General features: G+C 55.4%; 1 protein-coding gene across 1 annotated transcript in view; it reads right to left on the reverse strand.

The window, feature by feature from the left end:
* The window catches only part of COL22A1 (collagen type XXII alpha 1 chain), a 242480-nt gene that overhangs the window by 86768 nt on the left and 129282 nt on the right, over positions 1-26430 (reverse strand). Inside the window, exons 23-36 of the mRNA XM_032609582.1 lie at positions 21673-21726; positions 20974-21027; positions 19676-19729; positions 18673-18726; positions 15014-15058; positions 14415-14459; positions 13903-13956; positions 10718-10759; positions 7949-7981; positions 4967-5020; positions 4635-4688; positions 3776-3829; positions 1994-2047; positions 377-430 (exon numbers count right to left, since the gene is read on the reverse strand). Of these exons, the coding sequence (XP_032465473.1) occupies positions 377-430; positions 1994-2047; positions 3776-3829; positions 4635-4688; positions 4967-5020; positions 7949-7981; positions 10718-10759; positions 13903-13956; positions 14415-14459; positions 15014-15058; positions 18673-18726; positions 19676-19729; positions 20974-21027; positions 21673-21726 (705 nt within the window). The remainder of the gene's footprint in view (positions 1-376; positions 431-1993; positions 2048-3775; positions 3830-4634; positions 4689-4966; positions 5021-7948; positions 7982-10717; positions 10760-13902; positions 13957-14414; positions 14460-15013; positions 15059-18672; positions 18727-19675; positions 19730-20973; positions 21028-21672; positions 21727-26430) is intronic.

Below are 26430 nucleotides of genomic sequence, written 5' to 3' on the forward strand. Positions count from 1 at the left end.
TCTTTCTCATAACTCAGGAAGGTTTAACTGTGCACACAAAGGTGTGGGAGGGCGAAGCTGGTGCGCTGAACTGAGAGAAAATGGACTTAGAGTCAGACCGACCAGCTCTGTGGTTCACTAGCTACAGGGCGTAGGAGAGCTGAATTAATCTCTCAGAGCCTCGGTCCCCACCTCTGTCAAATGGGGATCCACCTACCCTACGGGTCCGCTGTGAGGGTTAAACAAGAGGACTGCAGGGCCCCTCCTACCCTTCTGTTCAGAAGCCCTTCGGACCCTGGGTGCTAAACCGGGTCTGGGCAGAGCTGGCTCCTCCTTCCCTGCTTCTTGAGAAGCTGAGAAGAGCTGCTGTGTGCAGAGAGATCACACTGCACCTTACCTTCTCGCCGCGCTCCCCATCTTTCCCAGGGGGGCCTCTGGTGCCCGGGGGGCCCTGAAGAAAGAGGGGTTATTGACAGGGTGAAGTTCAGGAGTGCTGCCGCCCCCAGAGAAGGGCGATCAGCCCCTTTCAGTTAATGATTACAGCTCTGTCCCCACTCGTCCCCCCCCACCCCGGCTTAAATTCCTCGCCGCCACCTCCCCCAGCCTGCCTCAGCTGCTCCTCCCCTGGTCTGTCACTCAACCTTGAACACGAGACCTCTAACCACGCAGACATGTGTTTCCCGGTGCCCTGCCCGCCCTGGGCTGCAGCTCTCAGAGGGGACCTCGGGGAGGAGAAGGGTGACCTAAGAACATGGCCTTGGCACCATTGACCTGCTCCACCTGTGTCTTCAGAGTCCCCCAGAGGTTGAGTTTTTGAGACAAGGCTCAGGTGCAGGTGTTCCACGGAAGCACCAGCAGGGACATGAGAAAGGAGGACAGGCAGGGAGCGACACGTTCGTGTAACTGGAGCTCGGTCCTGCTGGGGGCTCTGGGGGCCAACGCAGGACACACACTCAGAGTGGCTCCACCAGGAGTGGAGAAGCCGGGCCGTTTATACACCCATCAGCCAGGGATGCCTCTGCTGGTGGGTGGTGTTCCTGGCCACGTGTCACGTGGCTGCACAGTGAGGTCTCTAAAAGCCACAGGAAACCCTCAGACAGAGGAATGCAAGGTTGGCTCCTGGAAGTCTGTGGCTGGCACTGCAGTGGGGAGGGTGACATGGTACAGGCAAGGGTCCAGCAGTATCCACGGCGACCACTAACCACATGCCTCAGTCTCCCTGTGCCTCAGTCTCCTGCTGCATAAAATGGGGGCAATACTAATATCCACCTCCCAGGGTCCCGAGGAGTCAACGAACGAACTCGTGTAAAGCCCTTACAACAGTGCCCGGCACACGTATATGCCCACATTTGTCCTCTGAACGGGACTGGTCTCAATCTATTTCAGGAGCACAGCTCTCTGCTACCCTTGACTAGATGCCATTGGGTGTTTCATCGCACACGTTACAGCTGAAATCAATGTTCAGGTGGACCTTAAAGCTGGGGTCCTTAAAGCAGACCCCTGGGGCCCCCACGGGGGAAGCTGCCTCCCTAAGTCAAGTGCAGCAGGAGGTTAAGGGTGAACCTGCACAGCCCGTGCTCTCCATCCTGAAGATGAAAAAGCGGAGGCCTCCAGGAGCCCCTCACGGAGGCCTGACAGCCGGTTAGTGGCAGAGCTGTGGCCAGAACCTGGGCAGCCCAAAAGTCAGGGCCTCTTCCCCTTCTGTAGGTTCATTTTGTTTCTTCCAAGGCAAACTCTGATGCTGATTCCAACATCAGTGACGTTCACAGTTTTCTGCAGTTACCATAGCTTCATTTACCACCCAGAGACCTCACGAGTTACCGAGAACCTCAGGTTGGTAACTTTCTAGGTGACTTCGTCAGGACATCAAGTTCTTCCATCTGTGAAATGGGAGTAAGGATGCCTACACCCCTGAGTTTTGTGGAGGATAAATGAGTTAACTCAGGAGATGGGCACTGTGGAGCCACAACCAGTGTTGGTGTCCCTGCCCTCTCCCCTTACCCCGATTACTCACCACACTTCCTGGGGGGCCACTGGAACCAGGGGGACCTACAGGTCCAGGAGCGCCCTATTAAGAGACAAAAGAAGGTTAGAAAGGCCCAAGGTATTGATTATAAGCAGCTCCCCCAGTTTCCCTCCAAACCTGCCTTCTATTCAATTCTCCCTGATTTGCTGGAAACGTTTCTAACCTGAAACTCCCTCCACAGATAAGATGAACCTCCCGTCCGGGTGCACCCCAACTCGCCAAGCCTCAAATGAGTGGGATTCCGGCACAGAGGTGGGAGACAGGAGGACAGAAGCAGCCTAGGACCTTCCTTAAGACCACAGCATACAGGCGGCAGAGGTGGAGTGTGTGCTGGGCGGGGCGGACAGAAAGGAAGGCCGGGTCCAAACATGCACGTGTCTCGGGTGGGGTTTGGCCTCTATCCTCAGAGCCTGGGGGAAAGGAAACCCCAAAAATGGGACAAACCCTTCAGACCTGCGTTGCAGAGAAACATGCTCCGGGATAACGCAGGTCGACCGTAAGGGCACGAGACAGGACACGAGAGGCAGCCCTGGGCTGGACAGGAAGAGGCATCCCTGGAGAAGGTGCCAGGAGGAACGACCTGGGCTTGGTGACCAACCGCTGGTGAAGGGCCGAGGGGGAGTTCATGGTGGGGATGGTGGCAGAAGCCTGAGCGGGCCTCGGCAGCACTGCTCTCGCCCTGGCTCCCTCTGAAGATGCCGGGGCTGTTCCGGCACTGAGGGGGGAAAGCTTGCGTGTGCGTGCGTGTGCGTGCGTACCTGTGTTGGATCTGACTGGCGAATCAGGGCATGTTTCCTGGAGGAGGTGGATTTGAACACTGGTGGCTGGACGAGTGTATGACGGGAGAGGTGGATGAGGACACTCCAGATGGGTGACCACCAGGGAGTCGGGGACGCAGGGGACTCGCAGTACTGGGGCCTCCCCGCGCTTCTCCTGCCGCCCGCGCCCCTGCGCTCGGCTTCCCTCTCCCGCAGGCTGCGCTCGGGCGGGTCTCTCTCCGGGAGCACGGAGGGGCTGACCGCGAGCCCCTTCTCTGCGACGTCCACGCCGCCCAGCTCCCGGGGCTGACCCCGTTCCCACTAAGTGGGCTGGGCCGTGCGAGCAGACTGCAGCCGGGTACGTGGGGCCTGCGGTCCTGCCTGCCTGGCACTGCTGCTGCTCTAATGCCACCGCCCCTCCCGGGAGTCCCCGCGGGAGTCTGTCAGCTCCCCGGAGAAGCCTGGGCTCGGGGCTCCGCTCCGGTAGACGCAACGCTAGTCAGAGCTCAGGGGCACGAGTGCCGACCCACGGAGATTCTGGGCCTGAGGGAGGCGGGCCAGGAGCAGCGAGCGCGTGAGGGTACCCGTGTGCTCGTCTTCCTGGAGTTGCCGGAACTGCGTTTATACGTGTGCATGTCCTTATACGGGTGTACATATGTGTGTGCGCACCACGGTGCGTGTGCATCTCGGTTTCCAAACGTGTGGATGTGCACGTGGGCGTGCTTCTCAGAGGGACAAACTCGTCTGCGTGTGTCCGTGTGTGCGCCACCCATGTGTGTGCAGGAGATTCCTTTCGGGGCTGGCATGTGGACGAAGCCCTGAGATGCTGGGAACGTGGCAGAGGCCGGCACGTCTCTGGTCCTGGCTGCTCAGGAGGCTCCAGCCCCAGCCATCCCTCTAGCGTGGACGGTGCTTTCCCGGCCCCCTCCCCACACTCTGCCCAGAGCTGGGAGCCCGGGCGGGGGGAGGTGCTTGGCCCAGACCCCCTCCTGTGGGACCCGGGAGGACTCACGGGGTTCCCAGCTGCTCCGGGCGGCCCCTGCGCGCCTTCCTGTCCCTTGGCGCCCTGCACGTGAAACAAAACGGGGAGGTGAGAAGCCACAGGCAACGCCGTCCTCGGCCCCATGCGGGGACGTCAGGGCACCTTCGTCATCAGAATTAGGTGATCCGAACTGAAGGACAGGGAGCGCGTCTAAAGGTGCAGAGATCACAGCTCCTGGCCTCCGCTATTGTACTCCGTCTTCCCCACCCCCGGGACAGCAGCACCCACCCTTTATCTTGACGTGAACAATATTCAGAGGGACAGCCCGGCCCGGGGCACACACAGCCAGCCGGCGGCCCGTGGCGTCTGAGCCCAGACAGGCCGCTCCCACGTAACTCTCAGAGAACACCAGCAACTGCCCAACAAAGAGCCAGTTATGAAGCCAAAACTGAGGGAAATGCGATCCAGACGCTAACACACACTAGGTGTCATGTAAACTGGAGCTGCCAATCGGGGCTGGGAGGGAGGAGGGCACCTCCCGCCGCTGAAAAGCCTCGGGGAACCCTGGTCCCCAGCACGGCTGCGGCTGCACAGAGTCGGGGAGGGAGCGCGTGGCGGGAGCCCAGCTCACCGACACCGACACCTCAGCGACAGAGCAGCGACATCCTGGGCCCCAGAGGCGGGGCCCGCCCCCGGGGGCTGCATTTTGGGGCGCTTTGTGAGGTCCTCCCTGCCCCAGGGCACTGGACTCACAGTCCCAGCAGTGCCTGTGGCAGTGCCCCCTGGTGGACACTCCAGGAATGCCAGGTGAGAGGGGCCAGCGAGGGATGGAGGCGCTGGCGGGGCTTTCGGGTCTAGGAGCCAACAGGTGGACAGAGAGTTTTCTTACCGGTGGTCCAATGGGTCCCCGAGGCCCCAGTTCTCCAGGATGACCCTGTGATCCCTGAAATGAAACAACCTATCAATGGACTAGGTCACACCCCTGCTCCGGGCAGATGGGGGAGGTATGGACACGTGCAGTGGGCATAATTTGAGATCCATGGAGGGGGTGTCCTTGGACCCTAAGGGAGGAGGACGGGGCCACATTCAGTTCGGCGGGCTCCTGTGCACAGTTCAGAGCTGCAGCCGCTCAGCCCTCAGACGTCCCGTCTAACCAGCCGCCCAGAGTGAGGGCCGAGAGGCAGCGGCAGGGGCACGGGGCGCAGAGCCCGGGGCACTCACCGCTTCCCCAGGCACGCCGGGATTGCCCTTCTCTCCTTTGGGCCCTTGTTCTCCCTGTCGGTGGGGAAGCAGAGTACAGCAGACGTGCTCAGCCCACCCTCAGGTCAGGCCGCACGGACCTGCCTGTCCTGCACACGCCCCTTCGCTGGAGGAGAAGCCAGCACAGCCAGCGACTGCCCTGTGCAGGTTCCACGCCGCTTTCTACTCACGCATGGGCAGATTTTGGAGACCTTGCCCCCGAGGCTCCTGCCTGCCCTCCCCCAAGCTCATCACGGATCCCCGAGTTAGTGTCTGCACGGCCCTGGGCTGGGGGCGCCACTCCCTCTGCATCAGCTGTTGAGTGGGATCTGCACGGTACACCTCGGAGAGCCTGGATTAAATGAGGTTCTCAACAGAGGCAAGCTCATTCCTTCTAGAATCTCCATTTCCCACCAGCTCAGAAGAACGCACTCTGGCTCCAGTCACCAGACAACAATACCCTTATTTCTAGCATGGTTTCCTCCTAGAAAAGTTCCCGTGGGGGGCTGGGGGATTTGCAAAATTCTTTTGTCTGGTCCACAAGTCATTGGAGACACAATCTGCAAAGAGGAAAGGGCTTGCGGGATGGACTTGGGTGACGCACAGGGAAGGAGTCTGCACATGCTTTCGGCCAGCTGGGGGAAGGAACAGTGGGTGGCAGGAAGCGGGCTCAGGAACCAGGAGTGGTCAGGCCAGGATAGAGGAGAGACCCTGGGGGCTCACAGGCAAGATGCTCAAGGCATTTCTACCCAGGGCCTGAGAGCCAGGAGGCAGAGTCGTCACTGCAGGGGTGCCCACTAGGTGCCCATCAGTAGCTGCTGAATGCGGAATGCAGGAGCATCGTTCTCCCCCAAATGCCTCCTTGGTGATGTCAGCCCAGCCAAATCCCCTCTCTGCGCTCAGCAGACGCAGGGCACTGGCTGGGCGTCTGGGAATCCTTTGCAGGCTGAGGGGGTGGAGTCAGACTGCCTTCCCGAGGTGGCTGCTTCTAAACCAGTTACAAAGCCTCACGTAAGTTCTTCACGGCAATGTCTCCAAGCCTGAGGCTGCCTGGCCCTCCCTCCTCCAGCTAAGGAATGGGTTCCCTTCTCCTCTCTGACATCTCCAGACCTGCTCACCATCTAACAGCCCCTGCTCTGCTCTCCACAAACTACCATCACCCTGCTACCTCGAGGCCGCCCCAGCTGAGGTCCCTGACATCCCCAGAAGGTTTCTCAATCCTGGAGCGGCAGGAAGAGGGGCTCTCCTTCCAGCCCTCCTCCCCCTTTTTATTCCCCTTCTTAATCATGCTGCAAACTTTGCCCCCCCTCCAAATCTCGCGGCCCCTCCCCCTGTGCAGGGGCTGGAAGGCACACAGCTGAGAGCAAGGAGAAATCAAACAGAAGAACGTCTTTCAAAACCATCAATACAACACGGTTACCATGGCAATGAGGCAGCCCCAGAGGATTCATGCAACAATCCACAATGAATCTTTTTTTTTTTTTTTCATGGACACAGGTTCCTTGCTTTGCATTTTAAAGTGACTTCCTGGTTTCTGCACAGCTCCGACCCTGTAGGAAGGCGGCACCACTGCGATTCAGAAAGGAGGCTGGGCAGAACTCTGGCTCTCTCTCAGTCCCTTCCCATGGGAGCACCTTGGAACTCATCTTTTATGGAGCAATTCCTTTAAGCAGAGGCTGGATGTGCGGGTCTGCCTTAAGATCTGGGGACTCAGGGTGGGCGTGAGGGAGGGAGACCCAGAGGCATCGAGTAGGTGCGTGTGGTCCTGGACGAGGAAGACGGTGGGGCTCGGCCAGGGCCTCGTGGCTGACAACCAAGTCTCAATTGCTAAGTCCAGGAAGGTCCTTTGCAAGGAGCTTCACTCCTCCGAGCCACGGGCCATCCCTGGGCACAGGGACGGTCACAGCTATGCCTGCACTGCATCTGCCGCGTTCGAGGCTCTGCCTCCTTGTCCCTTTGAGCCCTTCCTCTGAGAGAGGAGAGGACCCAGCCGGAGGCCCAGCCTGCTCCCCCCGCATCTCCCAGCACTTCTGCAGCCGCACTGCCCCGTGACGGCCCTCCCGCCCTCGCTTCTTCCTCCGAAGCAGCTCAAAATCATCCTCCCCCTGCCGCAGTGATTCCAGCACCGACTCAGCCTCTCTCTCTCTACTCTGCTCTTTTCCATCAGATACAGGGTCCTTTTGAGCTTCTTAAGTCACAGCTACTTAAGCGTGGAAACAGGTGGATCCTCCACACAAGCCCCTCCGCCGCCGCGCACGGTGTGGCGGGTCAAGTCCTAACAGCGGGAGAACCACGTCCCTGAGAGCAAAGGAGCCACAGGAGGCTGTCTGCTGACCTCAGGGCAGGCAGAGCCCCTGAATGCGCTTATTTCCACGGGGGCTGCTCGTGGAGAGAGGAGGGAAATGTTCCTGGAGGCTGCGGCCATGGCGAGCATCCTTTTCGGTCAAGCGTCTTCATCTTCACAAGAAGCCACAAGCTGTCCCTCCACCAGCCACCCTCCACGCAGGCTGGGTCCCCTCCGGCCTCCGAACTGCCCCTCTCAACCTGTCCCTTCGAGGCCCTCCAGGCCCGGCGCCCCTCACTGCAGACACCCACTGAACTGCCTGCTCTGCCCTCTGGTCCTCTGCCAGCCCACATGACTCTGTCCTGCTCGGGACCACCAGCCACTCTCTGTGGAGTGAGGAGGTAAGGTTACCCAAAGAGAGGGCTGGCCTTCGCCCTTGGCTACTGGCAGGCAGCCTCCAGGCCCCTGGAACCTCCTGTCCGACCCTGGAGCTGGTTCCTCGCAGGGTCTGTCCCCACTGGCTGCCAGGACAAGGTCGGGAAGCCCAGATGCCTGGCAGCGACTGGGACGCAGGGGCTGAGAGTTAGGACACAGCCCGGGCCCAGCTCCCAGAGCCCCCGGGGACATCGCGAGCCAGGCTGGGGGACACCGTGCAGCACCGAGGAGTCGCTGCTACTTACTGGCATCCCTGGGTGCGGCGTGAACAGGGACGTCTGCAAAGGAAACCAGAAATGAGAAGGACGTGAATCGATGTTAACAACCGCCTCTGACAGATTTATGGAGTAAAAGAATACAGCCCCGAGGGCTCCTTTAACGATGACTGGCTTTGACAGTTAGGATCCCGTGCTCTTTTCAAGTCCCCGAGCGGGTATTAAGTCCGGGAAGCACAGTGGTTAGCTGTGGGAACGCTGGAGTCCCGCAGCCTGAGCTCAAAGCCTGTCACCTCCACCTTAAACTGTGTGGCCTCGGACACCTGCCAGCTTCTCTGCTCTCATCGGTGAAATGGGATGACACGTTCTCCTCTCAGGGTATGGCGGGGCCGAAACGGAAGAATCCATGCGAGTAATCAGAGCTGTGCCTGGACCGCTGGATCCCTCCACCACCAGCGGCTGCTGGCAATGACACAGGTGACAAGGAAGCCAGGCTGCGGGACTCAGCTCTGGGCCCAGGGAGCCCTGCTGATGCAGACTCTCTGTCCCAGCAGCTGAGGACCCCATGGACTGGCCCCCGCACGGCCGTCCCTCTGCGTTGCATGAATACTTCCCAGGCGGCCTGCTTCCTCCCATCTCAAAGCTCCTGCACCCGCCGCTCCCCTGGCCTGGAACGCGCTTCCCTTCTCCTTTTCCTGACTGACCAAGCTCACCCTTCAGAGCTCATGTTTGAATGTCCTGTCTTCAAAGATCTCCCTCCCTCTGCACCACTCAAATATAAATGAGGCCCCCTTGCTATGCACCTGCTCTTTGCCTTCACAGCATTTACTATGATTTGCAGGATCCGTGTGTCTGGGCCGCCACGTGACTAGAGTTTATCTCCCTGACGAGGCTGTTTAAGCTCCACAGCAGCCAAACTCTGCCAACGTCTGGCTCACAGCAGGTGCTCAAATATAAGTGAGCGGACAAAAGGACAGCGTGGATTCTAGTCCAAAAACACAATGAATTCAACAAGGAGGGAAAAAAGGGGGATTTCCTACACCGTGCCCTCCATCTCTCCAAACCCCAGTCTCGTCCCCAAAAGAAAACACTGTTTTTCAGTTTAGCATGTTTTAGACCCATTTGTATCTATTTCCAACTGCAATTATGAATGTATAGGAATGTGTAACTTTGCACGAGAGTTATACAAATAAGAACAGCAAGCATTATTGATGGTTGTTGATATGTGTTAACTCATATATTCCTCACAGTAAAAGAAGCAGTTTTATCTGTTTTTGCCCTGCTTTTACACGTAAGAAGATTGAAGGTCAGAGAAAGAAACTTCTTAATGAAGTTCACACAGCCAGTGAATGCTGGACATCACGTAGGTGGGCTGCGGAGTCCGTGTTAGCCTTCACACACGCTGTAATTCATAAACTAGTTTTTCTACTTAACTTTTCTTGAATGTTGGCATCTATTTAAAGCCATATGTGTATGGCTAAACACGCATGTGTGTGTGTTTAATTTTTATGAAGTAGGATTCCATGATACACATATTCCGTGGTTTAGTTAATTCTTTGCTTCTGGTCGTGTAGGTTGCCTGTGATTTTTCATTATAAGCAACACCACAATGTAAATCCTTGTACGTGATTTTTTAAATACACACAATGCAAATAATTCTTCAGGCTAGATGCCTAGGAATGGAATCTCTAATCTGAAGGTTAGACAGACACGTTATGATATGTTAATACCAAGTAACCTCTCAAATAAGTGTTACCAGTATGCCTCCCACCAAAAGGCGGTGTCCATTCCCTGCAAGCTTGCCTACATTAAATATTACCAGTCTTAAACAACAATGTTACACGGTCAGCTCTGACTCTAAATTTGACTCTGAAATGCTTACTGCGTCTCATTTTGAGGGGCCTGTGTGTGGGGAGCAAACAGTGGTGGCATCAAGATGAAACACAGAGAAGACCACGGAGGGCCCATCTTAGTCACACTGCGAATGGGATTTCTGGGCGTTCAGGCTCTCTCATCTCCTGCCCTCCACATGAGGCAGTCCCCCATTGTAGCTACTAAATGACCAATCCCTACGTGCCCCGCCATGGCCAGCAACTGGAGCCACGTTCACCTCCCCCGAAACCATCCGATCAAAGCACAGAATATCAAGGCTGGGAAGAAACATTCACATGAAAAAAAAATGCAAACTATATTCGCATATTTATATAGCCTTCGTTTTTTTTTAATTTAGTATTTATTATGTACCAGAAACTGCACTGTAGCTTGTATTATTTCAGTTAATTTTCACTACAAATGCACAAGATAGCTATAGGTATAACGTTTTTTCTTAACAGATGAGAAGACCAAGTCTTTTTGACATCAAATAACGTGTCTAAGACCGCAGTGCTGGTGAATGGCACAGCCAGGATTCAAACCCACTTTTATTCTGGCTCCAAAGCCCACGCTGTTACTACTCATCCCGAACTCACAACGCCCACCCTCAGACACGCGAAGGGTAGAAGCACGAGTCGTGGCTGTATATCTGTGTTGTATAGTCTTACCCTGGACAAACAGCTTCTTGTCTCTGGACCTCTGTTTCCCCATAGGCAAGAGGTGGGTATGTACGCTCAGCGTCTAGCCAGTGTTCTAATAAACAGTAACTGTGCTTGCTGACGAAAATCAATCAACAAGCACAGGCGGTTCCTAGTGAAGCTTATGCATCTTTGGATTACGGGACCTGACAAACTCCCTTAAAAAGATATTTATAACTAAGCGGTATGTGTGCAGAAGGAGAAAGGGTTAGAAGCAGAGTTAACTTACAGTTCCAGGTAATCCCGGGGGGCCTGCTGGACCCGTTTCACCCTAGATGAAGAAATGGAAGATAAATTACCATTAACCCTCTACCAGCTCTGCCTGTCCTGGGATACCTTTCCCAAGACAACAGAATCACCCACCCCACATCTACCTGATAGATAGAGAGATAGATAGATAGATTCCAGATTATAAAATACTTCAGACACATGAGAACTTCATTTTGAGAAGTATCTATGCTGGTCTGTGTAGATCGTTTATATCACTAAATACTATTCCATGGTGCACATGGAAATAAAGTGATCTATGATCCAACTTTTTTTTTTTAAGTATAAAATACTTCTTTTTTATTTACACCTTTAACAGATAACCAATTGTTTAAAGCAAAAACAGTAACAATGTACTATAGGTGTTAGAACACAGGTAGAAGTAAACGTGTGACAACGATGGCACAAAAGCCAAAAGGGAGAAACGAAGATATACTGTTATATGGTTCGTACATTTATACACGAAGCGGTATATTAGCACTTAAAGATTTAGTTGTGGTAAGTTAAAGACGTCCACTAGAAACTTCAAAGCAATCACTAAAATAAAACAAAGGAGAGACAGAACTAATAAACCAACGAAGGTAATAAAATGGACACGATCCACCTCCCTGTTGATGACATTTACGTGACTTCCCACCTGCTGCAGCCATAACGTGGTGCAGCAAACCTCTCCACGCTGTGCACTGGCGCCCAAGGGCTTGAGCTCCCTTAGGAACTCCCTGGGCCCTGCCCCACCCTCTTCGAAGGGGACAGGCTCTTCTCAGGGGCCTGACGGGTGGCTATTACGTTCCTGTAAACAGCACAGGCTTGGGAGTTGAAGCACCTGAGCCTGAAACCTAACTCTACCATTTTATATATGTTATTCTACTTCCGTCAGCCCGTCCTCCTCTGCGCAAAATAATGACAATAGTACATCCAGCTCACAGCACCATCTGGGGGCTGAGTGAGAGCGTCAGCGAGGGCCCACTGAGGAGAAAATTGTTACTCCATTTGCCCCGAGGAAAAGAGGTCACTGGCTACTCCACCAGGAGGTGCGGTCCCCAAAGCCCGTCATCCTTTGTGAGCCACGATGGTGTCAGGACATGGATGTTGAGGCCCAGGTGTGTTCCTAGCAGCCCAGGGTCAGGCCTGTTGCAGGCCTGGGTCCACTCATGGTTATTAGCGGACAAATGAATGAATGAAGTTGGCTTAGAGAGAGGAAAGGCTGCTCTTAGTAACAATAATATGATAATAAAATGTAGTTACACAGTCGTCTATGATTATTTCTACGGTTATATAGGATTTAACCGCAGGTACGACTTACTTTTCTACAGGCATTAACGCCTCTAATCTCCGTCTAAATGCCTGTAACAGAGATGCTTCCGTGTTCCCATTCCACGGAAGCTACCACACTCATTCGCCTGCCCAAAGGCACACAGCCAGCAAATGGCTCAGGCTGGCTTTAAACCCAGAATCCAAGCCCTGAACTACTCACTGTGCAGCATTTCCCTGACTAAAGTTCCAGAAGCTTCAGAGAGAAGAACCCTTTCTCAGCGCTATGTGCATTATCCGAGTTTACCCGATTCTCTTCTTGACACTGTCGACCTCGTGCTCCAAAACCAATCTCATCCAAACCAATTTACCCTCCATTAAAAAGTCCAAATGACCAAAGCTGAGCGTGTCCCAGTGGAACGTATGAATAGACATAAACAAGAAGAGGGTTGGAGAGCATCTCTAACCCCGAGAGCCTCAAGGCCACCTTTCTGGAAAAGCCTCCCCCGCCCCCAGGGCTGCGGGGTGAAGGAAGGGCCAGTGGGCCACTGGGGCACAGCCCAGGCAGCTCTCTGACTTAGAGGAAGATGCTTGGCTGGAGAAGGGTCTTTGAGTTTTGTAGTTAATGTGACCAGCCTCAGTTCCCATCCCAGCTTCTCCACAGTTTCCGAGCGCTAGCTGACACAGACACATTATCGCCCTACTTTCCAAGATGCCCTGGGGACAAAATTCTCACAGTGGCTGGTGGGGAGAAAGTGGACCAGAGAACTGAGGCAGGGGTGCTCAAGGCACAGTCAGAAGGGGGCAGTGTTGCCTGAATGTCTTATTTTAGATTTTTTTTTTGACCAGAATTGTCTATTATTACATATTTCTCTAGGGGAAAAGAAAAGCAGGCCAGATTCTTCGGAAGCTTGAATGTGATTCTGCTGTGGCCCTGGCAACTCTGCCAAAGCAATAACACGGGCTTAATGGTCTCGCTGAGTCCTCTGCATTCTGGAAATGAGTTTCTCAAATAAAAACTGCTTTCTGAAAGGTCCAGGAGAGCAGCAGGCCTGAATGGCTTACCCACCAAAGCTCTTTCCATTCCAGGATCTCTATTTATAGATCGCAGGTCTGTCCAGAACAAAGCCCTCAGCCTTCAGCCCGAGAGAGGGGGACAGGAGTTGAGAGAGGTCGAGGGCAGGACCCTGGAGGGGACGAGCGTGCAAACTTGGGAGAACAAGGTGACAGCACCGTGCCGGACAGGGGCACCAGGGCCCCTCGGGGGGGTGGCCGCTCCTCAGGTTCCCCTCGGGCCAGGCTGGTGTGAGGTGAGGACCTGGTCAGAGCCAGGACGCTGGGCCCAGACTGAGGTCGGGTCTTGGCTCCACCATCCTCCATTCACGCAGCCCTGGGAAAGAGGCTTGGCCTTTCTGTGCCTCAGTTTCCTCCTTTATAAACTGGGGGTGTTGCTGATAACATGACCCCTCTCCGGCTGTCACGAGTGTCACCTAAGTCACTACACGTGCAGTGCTTCCCACGATCCTGGCACACAGCGGGCCCCGACCCCCGTGGGCTGGCTCCTGAAGGCTGACTGTATTCATTACTCTCCACCATTTCACAGAACAGACTCGAGCATCCACCGATTTCGGTATCCGTGAGGGCTCCTGGAACCACCTGCCCGCGGGTTGGGCTTGTGTCAGCACCACACAAGGGAGGCAGCAAGGGAGGCACAAGGAGGGCAGATGAGATGCTCAGAACCACACACCGGGTAGAACCAGGACTGTACGCCAGGCCACCACTGTGACTCCAAGGAGTTGCCCTCTCCACTGAACCGCAGGCAACGCACAGAAACTACAGAAGGGAGGCTCTGCGGCTCACGGACCGGATGACCAGGACAACAGCAGGAGCTCCTACCTTTGCACCTCGGTCACCTTTCGGTCCCGGGAGTCCCAGTTCCCCTTTCTCTCCCTACAGAGAAAGATAAAATTAGGAAACATTAGCACTCACCTGAGTGTAACGGCCGCCTCTTCCAGGTGAGAGCAAGGGGACCTTGGGCAAAGTATTGTGTTTTTCTTCCCAACCTGCCCTGCCGTGGTGAAAACCAAGTTCAAGGGACAGCCTGTCAGTTGCGTGTGAAGCACCGAATTCTGCACCTGACAGATAACAGCCCCAACCGTTCCCACAAATTTCAGTTGAAGCTGCTCCACCCTTTTCAGAGAGACCCCGCAGCCACCGTCCTTTTGCTCCAGCCCACGGACCAGAGCGGCCTGATCCCCTTCCTTTTCTCTTCCACGAACACTGAGGAAATACGCTCTAGTCCCAGCCTGAATCACCACCCATCCCCCCAGGGTCGAAGACTGCAAAGGGGGCTTCTCTCCTCGGGCACAGGCACGTGGCCCTGCTGGGAAGACACTGCTGCCACTCACCTGTTCTCCTTTCTCTCCCCTCACGCCTGGGAGCCCTGCCTGTCCCTGTGGAAAGAACACGGCGTCCCTGTTCAGTGGGCTCTCGGCAAAGGGGCTCTCCCGTGGTCCAGGGTGAGGGAACTGTGCTCTCTACCGCCTGCCGTCCGGCCCCCCAGACACCTCTGGCTCAGCGGGGGTAACGTGGAAAGCAAAATCGAGCGAGTCCGCTCATGGAGAGTCCCCACGTGGTCCTCACTTTGCTACTCCCTCCCCGGGAACCCGTGTTTCGCCTCTTGCTGCCTGACTCCTCATTCCTCTGGATCAGCCACGAGGTCACCTCCTGGCCCCCTCTCCTGATATCCCCCAAGTCTGAGCGAGAGGGACTCCTATGCCCCCCGCCACCTGCATGGCCCCACTCGCTGCACCTGTTCAACTGCTCTTGGCCAGTGGTGGTGACCCCAGTACCCACCACAGCGACAGATGCGTAGGACATGCCGACCGTCATGGGGTAAGTAAATGAGCGCACGACGGGAAGGTCGTGAGCTCCAGGGAGACAAGTGACACGAGGCGTAGCGTATACTAACAAACACACGCACTGAACGAACGAAGGTGGAACAGACCTTCTCTCCAGGTCGGCCTGCCGGGCCCTGCTCCCCAACTTCACCCTGGAGATAAAATAACAGACACCCCATCATTTTCCACTCGCATTGCAGAGATGGCCGTCATCCCAGCTGGTCCCACACCCTCAGAGCCCCCGTCAGCCACAATCCTCGATTCTCACACAAGCAGCACAAGCGTCACAGGCTTTGAAGACCCGAGTGGTTCGCCTTTCTGGAGAGAGGGCGTCCACACTCCCTCACGTTGTCTTCTGCTTCCCTCAAAAGAAACAGCTTCTGGAGTTGCCCTGACAGCATTTAAACAGGTTGAGTCCACTCATCCTGAATCTAAACACTTACAGCTCAAAACAACAAGGAGGGGCTTCCCTGGTGGCGCAGTGGTTGAGAGCCCGCCTGCCGATGCAGGGGACGCGGGTTCGTGCCCCGGTCCGGGAAGATCCCACATGCCGCGGGGCGGCTGGGCCCGTGAGCCATGGCCGCTGAGCCTGTGTGTCCGGAGCCTGTGCTCCGCAGCGAGAGAGGCCACAACAGTGAGAGGCCCACGTACCGCAAAAAACAAAAAACAAGGAGCCGAAATCCGTGAGTCCCAGAGCCACCCCAGCTCTGAGTTCTGTGCCCCTTCAGGGAAGCCCAGACCCCAGGCCGGGTGCAACGATGGAGAAGCCGTTGACGAACTTGTCCGAGTTGACGGGCCGTCCCGAGGCTGTAGTTCAGAGTCGCTGGTAAACAGAGGCGCCCGTGGAGGAGCCCACGGGCAGCTGAGAGGTCTGTTTCCGTCTCGCTTGGTGCGTTACAATGAAGGCCAGTCTTGGGTGAAATGCTGTTCAACATGCAAACTTGTACTGAAAGCAAGCCCCCAGCAGGGATACACCCGTTCCAAGTAGCTTGGATGAAGTGTTGCTCCTGACGTGCATTTTGTGGGCACGTTAAAGTAGGAGGGTGCGGGATCAGAGGGGCCTGTTCTCGGACACCACGGCACCAGGCTGCTGTGCCTACCAGGTCCCTGCAAGTCAGTGGTGCAAAGAGGCGGCTGTTCGGTGGGTGGGGGGAGGGACTGCAATTTCTAACCAGCCACGTGTCTTAAGAAACACTAACTTCTTGAATGACAGTTTCTTCCTAACATTATTATGGTACTTAGTGAAACCTTTATGTAGGTTTCCATAAAGAAATGGTTCCAGAAGGAAAGTGGTGTTCTGGTAAGTAAATGGACACACGAATGAACGAATGAATGAATGAACGGGTACGTACACACATAAAGATTCTCCCTGCAGCTATGCCAGATTCCACTGGTAGTGAAGGCTGTTCCACATATTAAAGAGGAAAAAAAAAAAAGAAAAGAAAGCAAAGAAACTAAAAGCACTGTTTAGCATTAAGCACACATTCTATCCTGTAGCTCTGGTGCCACCAGGGCAACTGGTGTCTGGAATCAGTGCAAATAGAAATTCTAGACGCACTCCCGTTTTCCCATCAATTCCCAGTGTTTACAAGCACGATTAGTAAGAACTGCTCTAACCGGAATTGTGCAAATACTTGCTATAGAAATTGTCACTTTAAATCTGCTAGGACGGTCACACCTTTGCAGTGGGAAAGGTGCTGGGGGGCTGAGTTTGGGTAGAAAGCATTTTGAAGGCCACCTGAAGTGCTTCCTGAATCCTAGGCCAAAGCACGGAGAGCCGGGCAGCGTCCGGAATTCTTGACACGAGCCAAAGAGGCGATGCATCCGCTCATCCCACAACCAGTCCCTTCTCTGGGCTGACTCAAGACCCGCCGCGTCCAGGACGTAGCCATCATCTTCTTTGAAAATATTTATCTTTAGCTGGCATGTTGTCAAGATAAAGTAATTAGGACTCCTGCCAGGTCTCCTCTGAAGCTACAAAGTATGTCCTAAAAGCATCATAACGGCAGAAACTCACAATTTTGAACTTTCTAGATAAATTTTTTTAAAGTATCACACTAGAAATCGTACAAAGATGACACGTGAGCTGTAGTAACAGACCTCTCTGAACCTTTCAGCCATTAGGGGTGAACATAAACACAAAACACGGAGAAGGAAAGATGAAAGAAACCCCTGAGGGCACCTCAGTTTCACCCCAATACTTCTGACTGATCACCTTCATCCACAGAATTGTGCACAGGGAACTCCATGGGAACAGATTCTTCTGAAGACTATTGAAAGGAATGTGAAAATTCACACGGTGTAAGCCCAGAAGGGTGTGGCAACTCAGGGATTGGAGGAAACACAGCTCTAAGGTACGGGGGACTCCATAAAACCCACGGAGTCCAAAAAGGAGAGTAACAGGGAGCGATGCAAATGCTGCAAGTTACTTCTGGGAAATGCCTGAATTTCAGCCAATCACTCAGACCCTGGAAGGTGGCCTTGGTGCTTCTAAGACCACGTGATTCACCCCTAACCAGCACCTTAGGTCAGGGCATGCATGCTTTGTCCATGCTGTGACAAAACACAGCAAGTCACACATCAATCACTGGGGATCATTATCCACGTTTTTTTAAAACATGAATGTTGAGTCTTAAAACACGAAGGGCCGCTGTGCTCGCAGGTGGCAGTGGTGGCTCGCTGTGTGCCGATGGGGGCAGGGGCCAATAATCAGAATCCGGGGTCCAGGGCGGGCGGGAGGCTCCTGGTGGGCACTCTTTGCACACTGAATCCCGCCGGCGGGCGTCCTTGAGACAGCTTCGGTGCATCGTAACCTGTGGTTTCCATCTGGTCTGAAGAATGCTCGCTCCTTGAAAAAGCGAGGCAGCAGGGAACCCAGGGCCCCGGCACTTACCCATCGGCCCTTCAGTGGCCAGCAAGGTGAGTCCAGGCCACAGCTGTGCCCTCGCTGGGCGGTTTGTGACCCACCCTCCATCCAGTGAGCCCTCGCCGAGAGCCCGCCAGGTGCCTGCCTGTGGGCCAGGGGTGGGAGCTGGTGGCCGAGAGCGGGTCACCGCCTTAACTAGCGCTTAACCCAGTAGACTCGGAGGCCCTGTGACGGGAGGGAGAGGGCTCCCCACGCGCTTGGCTGTGTGCACACACGCCTCTCCGGAAGCAAGGCGCTGTGCACACACCCACGCCACACATATACACACAGACACGCGCACACGCACGTACAGACACACGCGCAGAGCCCAGCCCTCTCTCTTCCGCACCCACCGCACCCGGAGCCCAGGCCACATCTGAGATGCTGAGCTCTGCAGACGAGCCCAGCCGCGCTTCCCTGCTTCTGTAGGGGTCAGGGGTCAGGGAGCGTCGGAGGGAGGGGAAAGCTTAAGGGACAGGAGAGAGAGAGAGAGGAGGCGGTATTGACCCCCTTGCCTCTTCCCTCCCAGGACGAGCTAGGCAGCGATGCTGGCCTTCCTCTCAAGGCTCCCGCTCTCTCGGGGGCTCTCTCCTCCAGCTACACAGCTCCTGGGTTCCAGGAACGCACTGCCCCCTTGCTCCTCTGCCCCAGGGGTGGCATCCATTGTCACCAGTCCAGGGTGTGTCACCATGGACCCCCTGACCCCGCCCTCGGCCTTTCAAACAGCCCCTCTGCAATGACCCCGGCTGTTTCCTGCCACACTCCAGCTCATACAGATGCTGGGCCCTGTCAGCTGAGGTTCACACACAGCCCCAAACACACCGTTTAGAATAACAGACGTGATGGAGAAGGAGTCCCTACCCGCGGGCCAGGCTGTCCGGGCAAACCGTCTGCCCCTCTGTCTCCCAGGGCTCCCTGTAAGGAACACGAACGGAAGTAAACAGGAGGGGCTGGGCTTGGAGGAGACAGCCTCAGGACTAGGTCCAGGCTGGAAGGAAGAAAACTGCTGGGCCTTAGGTGTTACTGAACCTCTTCAAATGTGTGTGACCACGGCGACCAGAAACCGCAGCTCAAACCACCTCTTAGATGCCATATTCAACGGCTCTGCTTTTGATTTATAAAGACATAAGTGAACGGAAATGAGGGATGTAGAGTAGGCAAGATATTGCCTACGTGCTTTTGAGACTACAAAATACTTGGTTAGCCCTTATCTTTTGTCTTGAAAGATGAGATAGGAGGGTGGAGAATATTTACATGAAATGCCCATAAAATTAAGTTGAATCCATACTTATTCTATGTCTCGTCATGAAAAAGTTAAGCTTCTAAGTCTGCTTATGGAAAAGGATGATGAATTTTCCTATAACATCCAAAAGTTGCCTTTCGAGGACGGTTGACGTTCACCCTTGAGCTTAATGTCTGTTATGAAAAGGTGAAGTTCACTTGTTAACATTTTGGCTGTATGGTGTTTTAATTGTCCATCTGAAGTGGGTAGACTGTGAACTTGCTTCCCAATTTTATGATAGTTAACCTCTGACTCTTTTCTTAATGATCTTACTGTAATGAGCCCCACCAAAGTACTTTCTAAACTGAAGTCTCTTAGTATGCAAGAGTATCTGAAAGGCTTTTCTCCTTGCAAATAAAATACACACACATTTCTAACAGAATAATTTTAAAGTCCTAGGCCTCCAAATCCTTCCCCAGTTACCTAAGTAGGAATAAGGGGCTCGCCCATATCTGACCTTGGAAATCTGAACATTTCCGAGCCCGGCATGACTCGGAATCCAAACGTGATCCAAGGCCCAGGCAACCAACAATCAAAAATCTCTTTAGCTTCTGTGTTTTGGGTTCCCAAACTCACACCAACCTTTGGTCCTGGCAGGCCTGGGTGTCCGTTCAGCGCATCCTTTCCAGGAGGTCCCTGCGCCAAGAGGGAGAAAAACAGACCAACATGAAAGGCACGGTTAGGGAAGCGCTGCACCGAGTTGCTGCAGCCGGAAGCTGGTCGGCACAGTGGGCGAGACATGCAGGACTGGTCCTGTGTTCCAGCTCTCCGGTGGCGCTCTCGCTGCTGTCAAGTGTCTGTGGGTGAAACTGTGTGGACCACGTGTTCAGGAACGTCTGTGGGTGACAGTTAACCACGCGTTCCAGGTTTGGACCCGTTCGCCTGAGAGTGGGCGTCACGGCCCTGAATTTACGTCGAGAGCCTTAGGCCTGGTACCTGGAGCTCAACGGGGCCGAGCACACTGGCATCCAGCAATCACGTCCCTTCATCTACAGCCACCAATGGAACTGTGGTCCAGGGACAAGGGGACAACCACTGTGTGCTCCACAGTCGGATTTCCCTCTGTCACCTTTCTCCAGCGTCCCGACCCCCCGTCAGCTCTGTGGGTCGCACAGGCTTTCTGTATCCACAGCCTTCCCCTCCTCTGCTGGCCCCATCAGAGAACCAGCGGTAAGGAAATGCCTTCCGGATGAGCAGAGGCCTCCTGAGGGCCGTCACCAGGCCCGGGAGGGCCCACCATGGTCACATGGTATCGGAAGCTCAAGGCCACGCCTACCATCCTGCCCTGAAGAGCTACAGGCCAAAACGGCGGGAGACACCCAGCTTCAGTCTGCACCCACTTCCTTGTGTGGAGACATTAAGGTCTGATGAGCTCTACCCTCAGGACTTAAAAGGAAGGAGAAGGCCCAGATCCCTAGGATCTTTTTGGCTGGGAAAGAAGCAACACCATCGGCACAGTGACAGGAAGAGCTCTGCTGCACCCTGGACCATGTCTCATGTCTCCTCCTCCATCACTTCTGCGACCCTCTGGCAGTGACCCTACAGACGAGAAGCCACACTTTAAACAACAAAGGACTTTTGAACGTCCCTTTGAGTTACAAGAGCACAGGCGGCGGCCTAGGGAGAGGGTGCTCCAGTCTGCATTCCGGCTGGGGCCATGGGGGAGCGGCCCCAGGAGACAGAGCACATACGTGACAGGCACCACGGAAGGAAGAAGGCAGGCTGGGTACCAGGGCCCTGGTCCTGCCGACAGGGAGGAAAGGGCACGGAGCGTCACCTGCTGGAAGGCGGCCCGGATGGCAGCTGAAAGGGCCTGGCCACTCCCGTCACAGAGGATGGGGGAGACGGGGCCGTGCAGGGAGGGATGCTCTGTCACTCACCGTCTGCCCAGGGTGCCCAGGTTTTCCTGGGAAGCCGATCTCTCCAGGCAAACCCTGAAAAGGGAACCAGAGGGGAACCTTCAGTCTGATCTCTTCCAAGCATCAGCTCACTTCTCCCAGCACCTTTCCTGGCAGAAGCCCAGGTCTCCAGCTCTGACAAGGGCACCCAGGGGTGGATACCGCTCGGGGGCATCTGGCTGTCCTTGGTGTGGGCCACGGTGAGACGTGGAATCGTCACACCTCCAAGGCTGGCCGGCGCAGGGCTCATCTGGTCTGCAGTCGGGGCCACCGGCACCTTCATTCCTGCCTGGCGGGATGGGTGGAAACGCCTCCCTCTGCCCCACCCAGCGGGACCCCATCCCTCCGCTCGGCCTACAGGGAACTTTCCCAGAGGGCTCCTGAAATACGGGAGGGGAGACAAACCACACGCTCCTGAAAGACCTCAAAAGGATGACCCCAGCCCAGTGTGTCTCTCCCCCTGCATCTCTAGGAGCAGCCAACGATGCGCTGTGTAACTCAGATGCTACTTCCAATCAAAGGGGCTGCAGGGCCGGCTGCTGGGGGGGCCCTCCTTGCTCATGCCTTTGCTCTGCTCTCAAAGAGTGAACATGTGGCTCTACACCACGATGTCCCCGGCTCCCAGGGCCACGAACCCTCCATCTAAGTGCCCTGGGGAGAGAAAATCAAAACCAATCTCACCGGGGGGCCTCCAGGTCCAGGGGGGCCTGGGATGCCAGGTGGTCCTGGGGGGCCCTGCAGAGAAAGAGCACAGCCTGGGTTACAAACGTGCGTGGAGCAGCCTCCTGGTGACACTGTCCTCTGAGAGGGGAGAGGGATGGGGACCAGTGAAGGGGGGTTCCGCCGCTTTACTTGAAATACTGCATTTTTTCAACAAAAAGTAACGAGAGCAAAAAGAGAAGGTCTGAAGTAAAATTTGCAAAATGGTAACGTGTGTACTGTCTGGCTGGTGCGATAATATAACTGTCTGTTATATCATCCATTCCAATACATATTTAAAATAAATACGTACGTGCGTGAACACACATACACACGATGGGTTAACCCATTAACAAAAAGCTTCTAGAACAGTGGTTCCCAAGCATTATTCAGCATCGAATCACCTGGGGTGAATCAAGAGATCTGTTCAAACCCTCTCTCTCTCCACTACACACGTTCTAGGAGATGCGCCTCTGGCCTTTGTTTGTCCAGGTGTCTCTCCAAATACGCCCTCCCTCCCCTGTCTCGCTGCTCGGATGGATGTCTCCACCTTTCTGAAATTTCCTGCAATTCCCCAGGCAGAATTAATCGCTCCCTCCCCCAAGCCGAAGGCCAGTGCAACAGTTCTCATCTGACCCCCGGGCCCCCGAAGGCAGAGCCCCCCTCTTGCTGCCCCCCCGCATCTCATCTTGCACAGCAACAAGCCCAGGGCTTGGAATAGAGCAGGTGCTCAGTAAGCGTTTGGAGAAGTCAACTGCATTGAACACAGCTGAGGAGAGCGCTGTGCATTCCGAGAGAACAATACATCGCCACTGGAGGACGATAAATACTAAAAAATGGCCAAGGTTACCACTTCCGCGGACAGTTCCCTTTTCTCCCTCTGGGGGCGCTAGTGAGTCAACAAAGGGCAGAGAACGGCGACGTTTACAGAAGAGAACTTTTTGATGGCACCTGAACCTAGTTTTCTACGTAGCTCACTCAGTGCTGGAGAGCCTTTGGGGATAACGTCTACTCTTATTAGGAGACATCTGCTTGGGGCTGGAGCAACTGAATGGCCAGACAGAGCTGGACAGTGGCCCGGGTGGGTACAGATGCAGGGTCCCCCTAATGGATGAGGGCAGAGGTGGGGGAGGGCACCAAAGAAGGCTGGTGACCTCCCCCCTATCGTGGCTCAGTCCTGCTCCGCCTGCATCTGCTCCAGTTCAGCTCCGCTCACCTCCCGGCAGAGCAGGAGCCCTGCAGGTGGCACTCCCAGGACCCACCCCTCCATAAGGCATGTCCCAGTTGACCTTTTTACATCGCCCTGACCTCTGAGGCTCTCACAGCAACCTCAACCCCACAGAACTCATCCAAGGCCCCTTCTCCCCTCAGGCAGCTATCTCTGAGAGCAAATGGGATACACTTAGCTTTCATCCCTCCTTACACTCCCCTTGATGCTGACGGCCCCCGGAATGCACTGGCCTCTTTCAAAGTGATCGTTCCAGGAAGCTGGCCTCCTGACCCGCTTGTGACTCTGACCTTGTTTCCCCCTCCTCCTCCGTCTCCTGCAAACGTCCCTGCGGGCTGCTGCCGTTTGTTTGTTTCACTCTCTCAGCACGTTAGGGTAGACAGATCTCTAGGGATCCTCTACTGGAAATTAAACCTTGTTTAACAATAAAGAAAACTGAGGCTCAGAGAGGGTAAGGGCCCCATCTGAGGTCACACAGCCATCGTCTCCAGTGGATCCTGAGCAGTCCAGCTGCTGAAGAACCACCTGGGAAGCTCGTCGTAAATACAGGTAAACAGGCCCCTTGACTGGACTCTAAGGCACAGGTCTGGGACAAATTTGAGGGGCCAGTGACTTCGGAACACTCTCCAGGTACCTGTGGAGAGCAGCCAGGTCTGAGAATTACCTGTCTGGACCAACTCCATGCAGCACCCTAATTACCATCCTCACTGCTGCTAATACTACAAGCCCAGGGTTCCAGCAGGGACCCTTGCAAGGAGGGAGCAGGAAACACAGGTGTAGAAGGCCGAGGGGGCAGCACCCTCCATTTAGGGTTTACTCTGCCCTGAGCTACACGCATTTCACCTCATCTTAATCCTCACGCTAATCCTTTCAGGCGGGCCCTGTTCATCCCGTTTTGAAGATGAGGAACTGGAACCTGGAGGAAAGGGAACCGGCATTAGATACGGTGGCATCCAGCACAGTGTCCCTGGTCCTTCACCCCCTCCCTTGTGAAGCGTCTGCCAAGCTCCCCGCCCGCCACAGCCAGCCCACCCTTAAACAGCCTCATCTCCTAAAAGACTGTCTGCGCGTTAAATGAACTTGGGGCTTTCAAGCCCAGCTCTGTGATCTCCGAGTCCACCACCTTCGTAGGACCACAGCGCCTGGGTCGTTTCTCTGCATGCGGTACGGGTTAATGACTAGCTGCCTGTTTGATGCTACCAGCTCAGGGCCGAGAGCAGAACCCCACACGGTCATCAAATAACCAACGCAAGGGCCTTACAAAGAGGCGGCGCTGGAGGGAGTGGGACAGCCGCTCCAGACGCAGCCACACAGGGGGCTGGTCAGTGGCCGTGGCTTCCTTTCCAGCTGGCCGGGGGCGCCCTGCAAGTCCCAGCGGGAAATGTTGGGGTGAGGGGTGGACAGCAGTCAGGATTCAATTAGAGCCAGCCTGCCCCGTGGGCGCTGCCCCGGGGCCACACTGTGGTCATCACACGGCACAGCGTACACCTTCCTCCCAGGAAGGCTGCGTCCAGCCCCGCCAGGTCAGAGTGGACTCAGCTCCAGCGAAACTCCGTTTGTTTCTGATACCAGCGCCTCTGCAAGCCAGGGGCAGGGAGTGCTGGGGGGATGTGGGTGCACAGGCCCATCAGCCATCTACAGCTGGCACTCTCAGCCAGGAGGGAGCAAACTGGAATTTTAGGGCACCTAGCATACGCCTGGCCTTCTCCGAGGTCTCTACACACAGGGCGCCATGACCTCGGTGGTCCCTGACTCCCTGGCTGTGAGCCCCGGCACTCAGGGTCCACACGCTGCAGGAGCTGATCGTCAAGGGTGCGAGTGGAACCCCAGATATGCTGCTTCCTATCCACGTGGCGAGCTCCTGGCCTTGCGGGGGTCCACTTCCCCGTGCTCTGCAATGGGGGTATGAATCCTACAGCCCCAAGATTGAACATGACGATGCAGGAGGACAAGAGGTCCGGGCCTGGTCGCTGAGGGAACAGAGCAGTGGGGTGCATGCCCCATGACGTGCACCCCAATTGTCCCAGGCTATGGGGCAGCCTCCGTCCTCTCACGGCCTGCATGTGCAAATGTTCTAGAGAATGTTCTCCCTCCCCCAGGAGGTTTCAGAGGCAAGGAAACCTCGCATCTGTCACCACCAGCAAAAGGGCAGCGTGTTCATGAGTGAGAAGCATCGTGAAGTCTGGGGGCACAGGAGCCCCGGGTGGAAGACGAGGTGTCGGTGGGCGACAGGATGCTGGCAGCACCCGCTGATGCCACGGAGGGGCGCGGGGAGTGGGGAGCGAGCAGGCAGACGCTTCGGTCCTTCCATCAGAGACCTCTGCAGAGTCCTGGGGCCTCTGGAGAAGCGGCTCCCGGAGATCCAGATGGCGGGGGTGGAGGTCCTTCCTCCAGTCTACACGTATCGGGCACCTTCCGTGTTCCCTCCGGATCTCCAGGTGACCCAGCCCTCCCTTCCAGAAGACTGCAGTCTTGCAGAGTAAATAAAACGCAAGCCCGTGACCTCCTGGGAAAGCCGTGGGCTTGGCATCAAAGGCAGATGGTTAAATTCCGAGCAGCTGTCTGACTCGAGGCAAAGTATTTGGTTTATCCAAAGGCTGGTTTCTAAGCATACAGAGGAGTGGGCACAATAATACTTCCCTCTCGGAGTTTTTGTAGCAGAACCCTGGGTCCTGGCACGTGGAAGAACTCATGAGGTATTTGTTGAATCTAATTAAAAATATAGAAAATGACAACAAAGAAGGAAGATGTTCTAAACGCACAGAAATCAAGTAAAGACACAGTGGGGGAATCGGGGATGCACCTCAGAGGGCGAGTTTGGTCTTGGAGGGCAAAGTGGGGCCTTGGCAAACGAGGTGGGGTCGAAGAGGGCGGGCACCACACGTGGACGGAGCAGGATAAAGGGGAACAGGCGGCTCGGCATGACTGGGATGCCCAGTAAGAACAGGAAGCAGAGGCCCCTAAAACTAGGCCGCAAGTCTGGGGTCTGAAAAGTCCGGCTTTGTCTTTGAGGCAGCTCAAAATAACAGAGGTGTTCTAGAAGACAGACACAGTCAGGTCTGTGCTTAGGAAGACATTCTGCTGTCCTCAGGATCACTAGGGAGAAGGAATCCTGGAAGAGACAGACCAGGAGACAGTGAAACCATGGCGCAGGCAAGACGCCAGTGAGGCTGGGCCCAGGGTTAAGTGGATGGCGGGGAGGGATGCAGACCAGGGGAGGTCTGCACGGCAGTTCAGCGGTGACAGGTGAGCATCTGGCGGGGGTTGGATGCTACCTGAGAGGCTAAAAGGAGGAGAGGCTTTTCCAGGGGAAGCCTGCAGGGGAAGGAAGAGACGTGGGGTGGGGGTGGGGGGGAGGGGTTAGTCTGGGATGTGAGTTACAGGCCCTTCAGAGCCTCAACTAGAGAGAGATTCCCATGGGGTAGCTGGGGGCGTGAGGAGAGTGCCGGACCCAGTGATGCCGCTGGTGGAAGGCTCTGGTGAGGCGCTGGCATCTCCCGGATCCTAGCGCA

Source organism: Phocoena sinus, chromosome 17 (assembly GCF_008692025.1).
Source record: "Phocoena sinus isolate mPhoSin1 chromosome 17, mPhoSin1.pri, whole genome shotgun sequence".
Classification (NCBI taxonomy): domain Eukaryota; kingdom Metazoa; phylum Chordata; class Mammalia; order Artiodactyla; family Phocoenidae; genus Phocoena; species Phocoena sinus.